Consider the following 14095-nt stretch of genomic DNA (forward strand, 5'->3'; position numbering starts at 1 on the left):
GCTATGGTGAGACCCTGCTGTCCCCACAAAAAGCTAGAAGACACAATTCTGAAACACCCCCCCCCACAACACAAAGAAATTATAACCGTCAATTCTGAATCCCCCCCAACACAAAGAAATGAGTACCCTGATCATCACACATTATACACCCATATTCAAATAGTACACTGTACCCCTACGAGTTTATGTACAACAATTGTGCATCAATTGTTTCTGGGTGTGGTGTTTTGTCCAAATGTACGTCTGTATACCATGTGCATGCCTGGTGTGTTCAGAGATCAGAAGAGGGCATCTGATCACCTGGGACTAGAGTTACAGACAGTTGTGAGTTGCCATGTGGGTGCTGGGAACAGAACCCATGTCCTCTGGAAGAACAGTCAGTGCTCTTAACCACTGAGCCATCTCTCCAGCCCCAACTATGCGTCAATTTTTAAAGGAATAAAAAGTAAAAGGTAACATTTACCACATTTTAAAGGAAACAGATTTACATCTGCAGGAACATGGATGCCTGGCCTTGGATATTGGTCCATAACGACCTCTTTCTGGGAAATTCCATTGCTATGCTGATGCCACTGAGGTCTCCAGATGTCTGCTGCCGGGGTTGCTGTCTCACAGGCTTGTCAGCATGACCCCATCCTTTCCCTCCCCACCTGCTTGTTCTCTCCCACCCCCATCTCACTCTAAAATACAATTTAGGAGAGAAAAATCCTTGACAACTTCTCCAGTTAGTTTCATCTTCAAATTTCCCTGACAGCCCACGTTCCATTTACTCTTTCATAAGACACTTGTCTTTGAGGATGCTATTTGCCTGGTGCATTTATGTCATTAAGGCTGCCCCCTTAACGCTGAACACCATAATGCTTGAAGTGTCTCAGACAAGAGGAACTATGAGGGTACTTGCTCTCACGTAAGGAAGACACAACTGCCATCCGTGTCCCTACCTGCTTCATGTCACTCAATCTCTGTCTTAGTGGCTTGCGTTCCCAGAGCAAAACACCAGAATCAACTAGAAAGAGGAGTTGGGCTGGGTGGAGTGGTGCATGCTGGGAGTCCCAGCTCTTGGGAAGCCATGACAGGAGGATCCCGAGTTCAAGTCCAGCTTGATCTACATAAAAATGGGAATGTAACTCTCCCCTATCCTACACCTCAAAGCACCCCCAAAGAGTTTCTTTCTTTCTTTCTTTCTTTCTTTTTTTTTAAGATTTATTTATTATGTATGTGGTCTGCCTGCATGTATGCCTGCAGGCCAGAAGAGGGGGCCAGATCTCATTACAGATGGTTGTGAGCCACCATGTGGGTGCTGGGAATTGAACACAGGAATTCTGGAAGAACAGCCAGTGTTCTAAACCATTGAGCCATCTCTCCAGCCACCCCCCACCCCAAGAGCTTCTTTTGGTTGATGGTTTGGGGCTTCTGGTTCATGAGTTGTTGGCCTCACTGCTTTGGTCTTATAGCAAGGCAGAATACATGGCAGATAAAACTCATCACCTTATGGCAAGAAGCAAAGGAAAACAAGAGGAGATGGTGAAGTCCCAGGGGATACATTAGGAGCATGTCCCCAGTGGCCTAACTCGATTCCACCAGGCCCTACCTCCTAAAGCTTTCTCTGCCTGCTGGGGTGCCATGGGGCTGGACTCCAAGCTTTCCACCCATGGGCCATTGGAGGATATTCAAGAACCAAACTATAGGAATCCTCGTGACAATCAGACTAGACAGGTACTATTTATATTACCATCTCACAAAGGAAGAGAGCAAGACTTAGGGAATTTACATAGAATTCACATCGCTAGTGTGTAGCCAAAGGTTCAAACCAGACCCGTTTCACTCCAAAGCCCAGCCTCTCTGCACTGCGAGTCTCCCAAGGCTTTGAACAATAAATGTGAGAAGTGAAAACTCCATGAGACCTACTCAGGGCCTAGAAGTGAGGAATGAGTGGGGAAGGCAGGGGACTTAGTGGGCTTTCAGGGGCTAAGAAGTCGTGTCTGTGTGGTTTTTGGTTTTTGGTTTTTGAGTTTTTTGAGAGTTTCACTGTATAACAGCCCTGGCTTTCTTAGAACTATCTCTGTAGACCAGGCTGGCCTTGAACTCACAGAGATCCACCTGTATCTGCCTCCCGAGTGCTGGGATTAAAGGCATGCGCCACCCCTGTCTGACCATGTCTTTGTTTTTAAGTTCCTATTAGAGGGAGAGTCATGATAATTCTGAGACCATTACCTGAGCAGATTGAGTTTCAGTCCCCAGCAGTTCTGATTTCCTCTGGGTTTCTATCTGAATCCTCCAGCTGTAATAGTTTGCTTTATATTGCTATAAAAAAAAAGTTGATCAAATACAGTGAGGAGGAAAGTGTTCATTTCAATTTACAACTTATAGCCCATCATTGAGGGAAGTCAGAGCACGAACTCAAGGCAGGAACCAGGAGGCAGAAACTACAGCAGAGGGTGTGGACAAACACTGTTTGTTGGTTTGTTCATCCTGCTTCCTTATACAACCCAGAATGACCTACTCAGGGGTGGCACCACCCCCAGTGAGCTGGGCCATCCCACATCAATCATCAATCAAGTAAATGCCCTATAGATTTGCCTACGGGTCAGTATGATGAAGTCATGTTCTCCATTGAGGTTCCACTTGCCAGATGACTCTAACTTGGGTCAAGCTAGCAAAAGACGAACCAAGACACCAAGTGTGAAGCCTTGCAGCCTTCCCTGGTAGTACTCAGCGTTCTTTCTCTTTGGTATTCTGGAAGCTTCTTTCAGGGAGTCTGAAGACAGGAAAGCACCTGTTTGCTCTGTAGTCTAAGCTCACCCTGTGGTTGTGGAGAGGAGCTCGGTGGGTAGGGCGGACAATAGAGGGGTGCCAGGACAGACAGATCAGGATGGACCACAGCAGGAGTGGAATCCAGGGCCTGGGTGAACTTTCATCTCAACCACCTCCCACTTGTGCGCCTGGACACTCATGTCTTTGACCTTTCTCTGTAAAATGGGAATGAGACAAGAGTACACCTCACAGGGGAAATGGTGGTTAGGTAATGCTTTGTTTTGCAGAATGAGGGACTGAACCCAGCAGCTCGCACAGACTAGTCAAGCACCCTACAACTGAGCTCTGTCTCCAGCCTGTTTCTAGGTGTCTGAGATGACCTTAGATTGCTGTGACAAAATGCTGATCAAATGCACTTGAGGAGGAAGTTTGGGTTTGTGTGTGTTTGTGCTGTATGCACATGAGTCTGCAGGCGCACATGTCTGGGCACAAGCATGCAGAGGCTAGAGCAGGATGGCACATGTCCTCCTCTACCCCTTGAGACAGGGCCTCCCATTGAACCAGGAGCTCACTGTTGAGTCTAGGTTGGCTGGCCAGCGAGTTCTCGGAATCTGCCTCCCAACGCTGGAATTATAGGCATACACAGCCATGCCCAGCTGGCATGTGGCATGTGGGTGCTGGGGATTCAAACGCAGGTCCTTGAGCTTGCAGAGCGGGCATTCTTACCCACTGAGCCATCTCCAAGCCATGCTTTTTATTTTGATGCAAGGTCTTGCTAAGCTGCCCAAGGCTGGTCTTGAACGTACCATTCCAGAGGATCCAATGCCCTCTTCTGGCTTCCAGAGTCACAAGGCATGCAAGTGGTTCACAGACATACATGCAGACAAAACCTCCATACGCATAATAAAACAACAAAAATAAAATTGAAAACTTGTTTCGATTCTTTCTAAAAGAGAGAGAGCGCGCACTAGTTTCCTGGCAGAGCCAGTTTATTTCACTGTGAGCAACGGAGCTGGAGTTTACCAGCATCCTCACTCCCTAGTGCAGATGTGCTCTCCTCCTTCAGTTAATGTCCTTTACCATGTAAGACCTCGAGACCTTCAGAAACTGATTCAGGCCTCACGGTCTACAAAAGACCACCGGCTGCAGAGTTGACTCAGAAATCCTTAGAACCTCTGCAAGCCATTACACATGCAAGCTCATGCCTCCCCCTAGTGGATGGGAAAGGATATGACTCGCTAGATACCTATTCGGTCTTTTTAGACAGGATCTCACACAGAAGCCCTGGCTAGCCCGGAACTTGCTAGGTGGACCAGGCTGGCCTTGAACTCACAGGGATCTGCCTGCCATTGCCTCCCGAGGGCTGCGATTAAACATGTGCTCCGCTGTGCCCAGGTTCAAGTACCTATTGGTTTAAATCACTTTGGGATGAATGTGACCCATTGAAAATTAAAAAAAAAAAAAATTAATAACGTTTTCCAGTAATCTCCAAGGGCAGTAGAAAGAGGAGGCTAGGTAATTAATTAGGCAGAGTGGCTGACACTCTGTCGCCCTGGCAATGACTGAGTTGTGGAAGGGGTAGGCAGCCAGCTGCTGGACAACGAAAGCAAGCCTTCCCGGCCAGGCGTCTCAGAGCCCAGACACAGACTGTAACGCTGGAGGCTGCCGAGGGAGGGGATCTGAAACACTGTAGGGCTAAGCATCCTAATTACTCAGGCCTACCACTAGAGGGCACCACTTACCACTGCTTCTGCCTGCCTACTGTACTGCCGCTGTCAATCACAAGGGGGAAGGAAAGGTACCGGAGACTGGCCCTTAAAGAAGGTCTCTTTGCCTGTCCACCATTTCTGTGCAGGTAGAGCAAGTGAACCCACAGCCAGCTAGCAGGTATAAAATATGTAACAGTCGGTATAAATAGATAACCTTTTCAGTTGTGGGTACAGAAAATGTTGAGTCTGTAAGCGAACGCATGGAGAATAGAAAGTCAGATAAAGGCGAGGTCTCATTTAGCATCGAGTATGAGGAACCTCTATATTTGACTAACCCGGAAGCTCATGGTTGTCATAAAATCTGCCCTCCTGGGCTGGAGAGATGGCTCAGAGGTTAAGAGCACTGGCTGCTCTTCCAGAGGTCCTGAGTTCAATTCCCAGCAACCACACGGTGGCTCACAACCATCTGTAATGAGATCTGGTGCCCTCTTCTGGCCTGCAGGGATGCGTGCAGACAGAATATTGTATACGAATTAAATAAATAATCTTGAAAAAAGAAATCTGCCCTCCCATCTTCTGCGTGCTGCCTCTGGTGTGTTCTGATCTGTTCTCCCCGTAGCTCACCCAGGACGGCTACGAATGTGACCATCAAGGGTCACATTCAAGGACAAGTTCAATAGGAAAAAGGGAACTCTTTCTGGCATCTTTGAGGGCAAGGGAGGCTTTCCCAGAAGCTGTCCCGGAACACTTCTATGTCTCAGACAAATCTGCCACAGGCGAAGGGAACGGGATAGCTCGGCTAGCTTGTGTGACCAGCTCCGAGCACAAGGCAACGTGGGGCTCTAAGCGAAGGGAACACGGCAGGGAGAAAGGAAGTGGCTGCTGAGAAAGGAACCGAGAGTGTCACTGTGGTTAGAATAGAACTGTCACTTTAGGCTGCCTTTGAAGCTGGGCATGGTGGCACTTGGAACAGGCTTTTTTTGGACTACCAGCCCCCAAATCATGACACAGAGACTCATTAATTATGAAAGCTCGGCCTCAGCTTAGGCTTGTTTCTAACTAGCTCTTATAACTTAAATTAACCCATTTCTTTTTTTTTTTTTTTTTTTTTTGGTTTTTCGAGACAGGGTTTCTCTGTGTAGCTTTGCGCCTTTCCTGGAACTCACTTGGTAGCCCAGGCTGGCCTCAAACTCACAGAGATCCGCCTGGCTCTGCCTCCCGAGTACTGAGATTAAAGGTGTGCGCCACCACCGCCCGAATTAACCCATTTCTATTCATCTATGTGCTCTTATGTGGCTCACGGTTTTTACCTCTCCTCCTGTACGTCCTGCTTGCTCTGTGTCTGGCTGGTGACTCTGCCTTTCTTCTTCCCAGAGACTGCTCTGTCCCCGGAAGTCCTGCCTGACCTCTTCCTGCCTAGCTATTGGCCATTCAGCTCTTTATTAAACCAATCACAATTAAACCAATCTTCACACAGTGTAAAGGAATATTCTGAAACAGGCACCAGCCTGTAACCCTAGTATTTCAGAAGCAAAGCAGGAGTATTGCTGCCAGTTCAAGGCCAGTCTGGGCTACACAATGAGTTCCAAGCCAGCCAAGGTTATATAAGTGAGACTCTGTCATGAAAATGAGTCCCCAAAAACTGAGAGTTGTGTCTCACACACACACCTATGATCCCAGAACTTAAGATGTGGTGATAGGAAGAGCCATTCAAGGCTGCCAGGTGTGTGCCAGGCATGGTGACACACACCTTTAATCCCAACATTTGGGAGGCAGAAGCAAGAGGATCTCTACAAGTTCCACCAGCTTGGTTTATATAGTGAGTCAGGGCAATGTAGTAAGACCCTGTTCAAAAGAAAAAATTAAAAGCCATTCAAGGCTAGCCTTGGGCTACAGAATGAGTTCAAGGCCATCTTGAGATCCTGTCTCAAACAGCAGAAACAACAAGGTGCCAGGCGGTGGTGTCCCATATCTTTAATCCCAGCACTTGGGAGGTAGAGGCAGGCAGATCTCTGAGTTTGAGGCCAGCCTGGTCTACAAAGAGAGTTCCAGGACAAACAGTGCTACACAGAGAAACCCTGTCTCAAAAAACAAAACAATTCCTTAGTAGATACAAAAAATGGCACATTCATTTCAAATTTTCATCAACAGCACATACAAACTACTTCATTCAATCTGTCTGACCTACTCTATGATGTTCCTGGTCATTCTCCTGCAAACTCCTCATCCACCCTTCCCTGCAAAACGAAGCCCTTTCTCTCTTTCCATATTAGATTTTTGCTCATGGATCTCTAAAATCATGTCTACCAACAGCTGTGTTTAGAAGGCATAAGGGTGCTAAATTACAGAGAAAGGATATTAACTTGCAGGTTGATTCCAAAATAATTATAGAAACTCATCAGTTTAGGGGGTTGGTAAATAATACTAATTAAAAACATATTAAGATGCTGGAGGGGCCAATGGCTGAGCAGGTGACGAGCACTACTATTGCCAAGCCTGATCACCAGAGTTCATCTCTCAGAACCCACACGTGGAGGGAGAGAGATGACTTCAGCGAGTTCTCCTCTGACCTCCACATGCTCTAGAGCACTTGCCTGGTTTTGTTGGCCTGCTTATATTTCTGTTTGCTTTTGGTTTGGTTTGTTATTGTTATTCGAGACAGGGTTTCTCTGTGCAGCCCTGGCTGTCCTGGAACTCACTCTGTAGACCAGGCTGGCCTCGAACTCAGAGATCTGCCTGCCTCTGCCTTCCAAGTGCTGGGATTAAAAGCACGGGCCACCATACCCGTCTGGCCTATTCATCTTTAAAAAGAAGAAGAAGAAAAAAAAAAAGAGGGTCTGGAGAGATGGCTTAGCAGGTGTAAGTACTGGCTGCTCTTGCAGAGGACTAGGGTTCAGCTCCCAGCACCCACAAAGCAGTTGGCAGTTGCCTGTAAGTCCAGGTTGTGGACTCCTTCTGGCCTCCACAGGCACAAGGGCACACACACGGCACACATACAAACATACAGACCCTCACATATACACATAAAATGAAAATATAAATATTTTTAAAAAGAAAAGGGCTCTGGGCATGGTGGAACAGCCTCTAATACCTTTAATACTTGGAAGGCAAGCAATCTCTGTGAGTTGGAAGCCAGCTTGGTCTACATAGTGAGTTCCTGGCCAGCCAGGGATACGTAGTGAGACCCTGACTCAAAAACAACAGCAACAACAAAGGAAATAAAAGGAGAGGAAGGGAGGAAAAAGAAACTAGAGGATGACTAACGTGTGCAAGATCCTGGGTTCCATCCCCAGGACTACAAAAAAAAAAAAAAAAAAAAAAAAAAAGACTATATTAGGGTAGGTGTGGGGTAGTAATCTATCATAAAAGTACTAATTTACGTGTGAAAGTATTAAAGCTGTGCATTTTAAATCTTTGCAGAGCTGAGTACAGGTGTGGGGGGGGGGGGGGGAGCTTGCACCCGCGCACGCGCAGAACCATTGCCAGCACTGCAAAGTTCTGGAAACCCTCCCAGATCTTCGCGTTTAGAGCCTGACCCCAGTCTTGCTGAACTAGTGAGAGACAGTGGGATGTCGCCCCACCCTCCACCAGCTCTTACCCTGGCCACAGGCAGCAAGGTCAGAGAAGCAACCCGCCTGCGGCTGCAGAGACCAACACACCACCTCCCAAAAGCGCAACTCTGCCCACGCCCGGCCCGCCCTGGTACCACCCCGCACCTTGATTGGCCTCACGCCCTCTGCTGTACGCGCAAGCGCAGCACGACCAGCGCAGGCTCGGTAGAAGTAACCTGCTTTGGTGAACTATTGGGAGTTGTAGGACCTCAAGTTTGGTCGCACCCCAAATTCTGAGCAGGAAGGTGGCCCTGGCCCAGGTGGCCACTTCGGTATTCTGAACCGCAGGAAAGAACACTGGGTAGGGTCCCTCCTTGTGGAAGGGAGCACGTAGAGGTGAAGGCCAGAGTAAGGTGATGGAGGAGAATTTTGGGTGATCCCAGGAGCCTAATGACTTGCTTTGGCAGCTAAAGAACAGAACTGGGGTAGAATATGTCTTGGGGCCGTGCCCGCTAGCTCAGGCGCTTCTAATACCACACACTCCAGTAAATACAGAAACTGTTTTTGTTAGAGTGATGAACGCTACCCACAACCCCATCAGTAGAATTCAGAGATCCAGGCCACATTTATTGTCTAATTTTGAGATAATGTTCAGATTCTAAGTAGCTCCAGCTCCTGACCAAGGGTTGCCAAGCTATCCAGTGAGAGGCAGTCAGCAAGAGCCAAGCACAACCCATTGAGTTTCTCACCATGTTTATCTTCCTACCATTCTGAAGGAGACCCGCTTCCTCAAACCCGCGTTGTCTGCCTCTCTGCTTCTGGCCCTAGAGCCCTTAGTTTGGTGCTGAGAAAATTCAGCTTTCTAGTTGACATCTCCCTGTGCAGCCCCAAAGGAAATCTGAACCGATGGATCTGGTAACCAAACTTAGGCTATGGTTGGCCATTTGCATAATACACACTTGGTACAATTATGAACAATGCCACTATAAAGTCTAGTAAATGTATTTTCATAGAATAGTTATATACATCTGTTACATATGTGGGTATGGAATTGCCCGCTCATAAAGCACGTACATGTTCAATTTTAGTGGATACTAAATAATGGCTTTACAGTGTCCAATCACTGAACCTGACGAGATTAAGTTCCAAGGCACAAGAGGATTGAGGTTGTTAATCAACTGACCTTAAACTAAGGCAGTCAGTCCTAGGGATGTAGTTCAGTAGTAGAGCACTCATCTAGCATGTGTGAGGGCCCTGGGTTTGCTTCCCCCACACTGTAAATACAAAAAGTTCAAAATAAAAATAGGGACATAATTCTGGATTGTGCAAGTGGTAACGACAAGGGGTCTGATGTGAGAAACTGGAGAAGCACATAAGAGAACCAGAGAAATAGTAACATGACAAAGAATGGGTTTTTAAATGAAGGAGCTGGGTGTGGTAGCACATGTCTTTAATCCCAGACTCAGGAGGCAGAGGCAGGCAGATCTCTGGGAGTTTGAAGCTAGTCTGGTTTATAGAGCAAGTTCCAGGTCAGCATCCGTGAATCCAGTGTCACAGGATCTGATGTCTTCTGGCCTCCACAGGCACTGCACACACGTAATGCACATACATACATGCAGGTAAAACACTCATAAAAGTACAAATCAATCTTAAAAATAATAAAAATGAAGGAAGACCATAAGCCAAAAATATGAGGAAGCTATCCATAGTGGCACAGCCTGTAATCCCAGCACTCAGGATGTGTGATCATGTGTGATCATGTGTGATCATGAATTTGAAGCCAGTCTGAGCTACTTAGCATGTTCCTGTCTCAAGGGGTCGGGGAGGAAGCCACCTCTAGAAACTGGAAAGGCTGTGAGTGTGAAGCCAGCCTGGGCTATAGAGCAAGACCCTTTCTCAAAACACAAATGTAAATGAATGAAGTAACTATTAAGTGGAAAATGAGCCTACATTAAGTAGAGGCTATTAAATGCTAGGACGATAGCCACAAATAGTCTATTGCCTGTTCTATTTACAGGAATCCTCCTACCCTTCAAATGTCATATCTGATATCCATATGCCCCGTTAAAAAAAAAACAAGATAGACTCAATTAAGAGAATATAACATTTTCCGCTTTTCTAAGGGGGGTTGTTTATCTAATAAATCATTCATTCAAGACATGGGCTACTGACTATGATTATAAATATTGCAGCTAAGAATGTGTTTATGATTCATATCCTGCTTAAAATGCAGTCAGTAAAAGTAATAAGTATCATATATCACAAGTGACGATAAAGACTGAGTCAGAAGTAAATGTAAAGAAAGATCATCACGAAGCAAAGGTAAATACCAAACACAGGAGAGAAGAGATTTTAAGTGAAACTTTGCAGGTGCATTTTATTCACAATGTAGCTATTTTCCGGATGCTGTAGGAACAGCTGTATGTCAGTTCTTGACAGCAAGGAGAGGCGGAACTTGCTCACTTATCCTGTCCGGTCTCACAGTGAGAAGCTGTCTTTGATTTGTTGGAGATTTCATAAACTTGGATGACAAGCTTCAGCTGATTAATGACTTCCTTGTCTGCTGTTTTCACATTAAATCCCAACAGCTTCATAATGGTTTCTCGGAAGTCAGCAAGCTATAAAGAACCACGGAGAAAAATCAATACGTCATTGCCATGAGCCACCCGCTCATTGTGCACAGTGAAATTGGTACACACTGATTGAATTTTATGAAACATTTCTTTAATGCAATACATCTTATGGGGAGGGTGGTTAGAGGGTCTTGCCGTGCAGCTAAGCTAGCCTTGACTCCACCTTCTCTCTCAGACTCCCAAATGCTACAATTACAGCCGGGCTTCATACCATGCCTGGGTGGAGTGGTATTTTCAAGTTTGAAAAATCCATTCTGTTACAGGACTTCTTTAAAATTTCTTGTGCATTTTTATCTTTTTCTATCTTGTACTTCTGTACATTAAACCCAATTTTATTACTACTTATAATTCATTCATAATATTATTTTTTACATTTATTTATTTGCATGTGCATGTGGGGGTCAGAGGACATCCTTCAGGAGTCAGTTCTCCCCACCTACCATGTGGGTCCCGGGGACTGAACACAGGTTGTCAGGGTTGGCAGCAGGCACCTCTACCCACTGAGCCATCTCGCCAGCATACTTTTTTATATTCATTCTGTTACTCAGTCTAGCCTTAACACTCCTGGGCTCAAGTGACCCATGTGCCTCAGTCTCCGAACTGGGGACTTTTGGCATGTGCCACTGGGTGTGACAAACTGCCTTTGGGGCTTCCGATTTGCTTAATGATAATAGCAGTCTCCAGTGCATCTCTCTCCATCCATCCTCCAAAGGACAAAGAAATCAACAAGGACAGCAAATGAAAACACACCCACAAAGCCAACGGAAGGAAAGTTACAGCTTTTGCTTTGCATGTGAGAGGGACAGGACTTTCCCGAGCCAGCAGAGGCAGCTCCCGAGGGCAGCGAATTCGCTGTGATGGTGTGGCACACAGACAGCCCTAATCCCCAGACACAATGCCAACAACAAGCCTGAGACCTGGGGGATCAGCACACTGACCCGTATGAAGTGAAAATAAAGAGGCTTGGAAGCGTATGAGACCAGAAATGGCGGTTCTAGCAGGCAAGGTTTCTGAGCGGAGGCCGCAGAGTGTGTGCAAGGCAGAGGTGGGTAGCAGAAAAGAGGAGCCATGGACCGATGGGAGTACACAAAAAGAGTATTGCAGAAGGAGACATCACAGAAACCCATCACCTCCAAATCAAAGACTTCAGGAAACCACTTGCACCTGTAATACCAGCTAAAGTTCCGGGCCTGACTGGGCTAGAGAAGGAGTTCAAGCCCAGCTCAGGCAGCTGAGTGAGAACCGGTCTCAAAAGGAAGCGTTTAAAGGGCTCGGTTGACAGCTTAGTGGCAGCGTGCTTTTCTAGCATCTGCAAGGCCCTGAGCAGTACTGAGGTACTGCTACCTTAAAAAAGAAATTAAATTGTGCGCCCTTGCTGTTACAACAGAAGAGGGCAGTGTTGGGCTAAAATTATCATACATTCTAGTAGAAACCTGGTAAGGGCTGTAAAGCAGAAATATGGAAAGACTAGGGCAAATACACGGATTTTAATGTGAATGTTGGCTGGAGAGACTGCTCAGTGCTTAAGAACACATATTACTCTTCCAGGGACCAGAGTTCAAGTCCCAGCATACATGCCAAGTGACTCTCAACCATCTGTGACTGATCAGTGACTCTGGCCTCTGAGAACACTCCACACACACAGCACATGCTCACACAGACATACTCGTGTTTAAGAATAAAGCAATCTTTAAAAAATATAAAGTGAAGCCGGGCAGTGGTGGCGCACGCCTTTAATCCCAGCACTCGGGAGGCAGAGCCAGGTGGATCTCTGTGAGTTCGAGGCCAGCCTGGTCTACAGAATGAGTTCCAGGACAGGCACCAAAACTACACAGAGAAACCCTGTCTCGAAAAACCAATAAATAAATAAATAAAATAAAGTGAATAAATAAATGACAAGTTATACGGGACTATCTTAGGACAAAAATGGAAAGTCAGTGTCATCTAACCTGTTCAGGTGATAAAATGCACTCCAATACACACACATACACATGCACACACATGTGCACACATATACACACATGCACATATACACACACATGCGCACACATGTACACACATGTATACACACACACACACACACACCAAACAGCCAGGAAACACGGAAGCCATGTTTGGATACAGCACTTTGACAGAAATGAAATTATCAATTAAACAAGAATTTGCAGACATGGAGAGGATCATGTGAAATACAACCGGTACACTGAAGAGCGAAAGCAAGCTAGAACACAGACACGCAGAAAAGACAGAGACGGGAAAGAGAAGCTGATGATACAACTCTCTGTCAGTGCATCTTACAGTAATGGGTTCGTTTCTAATCCCTTAAGCAACCAATATGGAAATAGGAAACACTGCTGAACAACTGCCCCAAACTATCCACAGGGCCCTGGGTTTGATCCCCAGTGCCACAAAAACATGTTTGTTTTGCTTTATAAGTACAGAGATGTTAACTGAAGGCCCCAGGAAAAAGTCACACCTGTGTCAAACATGATACAAGGATGGTTAAGTGTTTAGAACTTTAATGGTCGTAGAGACTGGGAATGTTGCAGCAGGTCCAGAGCCGAACTATCCTGGGCTAGCTCATCCTTTTGAGTGCCTTTTATTGCCCACCTTTGTGTGGCTATTAGGGACATTCTTCTAGAATGTACTAACAGGCCTCCAGCCTCCACCGATGCAAAGGCTGAGGTCATCCGACAGCCCCTGAGGTCTCAGGCAGGGTTTACCACTCCACTGTACAAGCCACCTCCATGAAACACGCACCAGTGTCTTTTAAAAGTGGGGGCCGGAGAGACGGCTCAGTGTTCAGAGGGCTGGCAGCTCTTGCAGAGGACCCACGTTTGATTGCAAGCACCCACATGGAAGTGTCTGACCTGTGACTCCAGTTCCAGGGGATCTACACCTTCTTCTGGCCTCCTCAGGCACCAGGCACACATGTGGTATGCAGACATATATGCACGCAAAACACTCATTAAATAAATGAAGGAATGAATAAATAAACAAACAAATAAATTGGGAAGCTGGAGAGATAGACCTGTGGTTAAGAGCACTGTCTCTCTGCTCTTCCACAGGACCCAGGTTCTAATCCCAGCATCCACAACTGTCTGTAGCTCCAGTTCCAGAGTATCCAGTACTCGACTCTGGCCTCCGAGGGCAACAGGCATATACATGATGCACATACATACATGCAGGCAAACACCTATATATATAAAATAAAAATAAGAAAATAAAATATAATATTTACATGTCTTGCCAGGCTAGTGGCACATACCTTTTATCCCAGCACTTGGGAGGCAGAAAGACATGCAGATTTCTGTGAGTTCAAGACCAGCCTAGTCTATAGAGAGTTCCAGGATAGTTAGGGCTGCACAGAGAAACCCTGTCTCAAAAGACAAACCAACACCCCCCCCAAAAAAAAATAAGCAAACAAACAAAAAAAGAAACACGGTTT

The 14095-nt window shown here is 46.2% G+C and overlaps 1 protein-coding gene across 1 annotated transcript in view; it reads right to left on the reverse strand.

The window, feature by feature from the left end:
* Positions 1-10364: 10364 nt before the first annotated feature.
* The window catches only part of LOC131923893 (coiled-coil domain-containing protein 170-like), a 28510-nt gene continuing 24779 nt past the window's right edge, over positions 10365-14095 (reverse strand). Inside the window, exon 9 of the mRNA XM_059279134.1 lies at positions 10365-10632. Within this exon, the coding sequence (XP_059135117.1) occupies positions 10474-10632 (159 nt within the window). The 3' untranslated portion in view covers positions 10365-10473. The remainder of the gene's footprint in view (positions 10633-14095) is intronic.

Source organism: Peromyscus eremicus, chromosome 14 (assembly GCF_949786415.1).
Source record: "Peromyscus eremicus chromosome 14, PerEre_H2_v1, whole genome shotgun sequence".
Classification (NCBI taxonomy): domain Eukaryota; kingdom Metazoa; phylum Chordata; class Mammalia; order Rodentia; family Cricetidae; genus Peromyscus; species Peromyscus eremicus.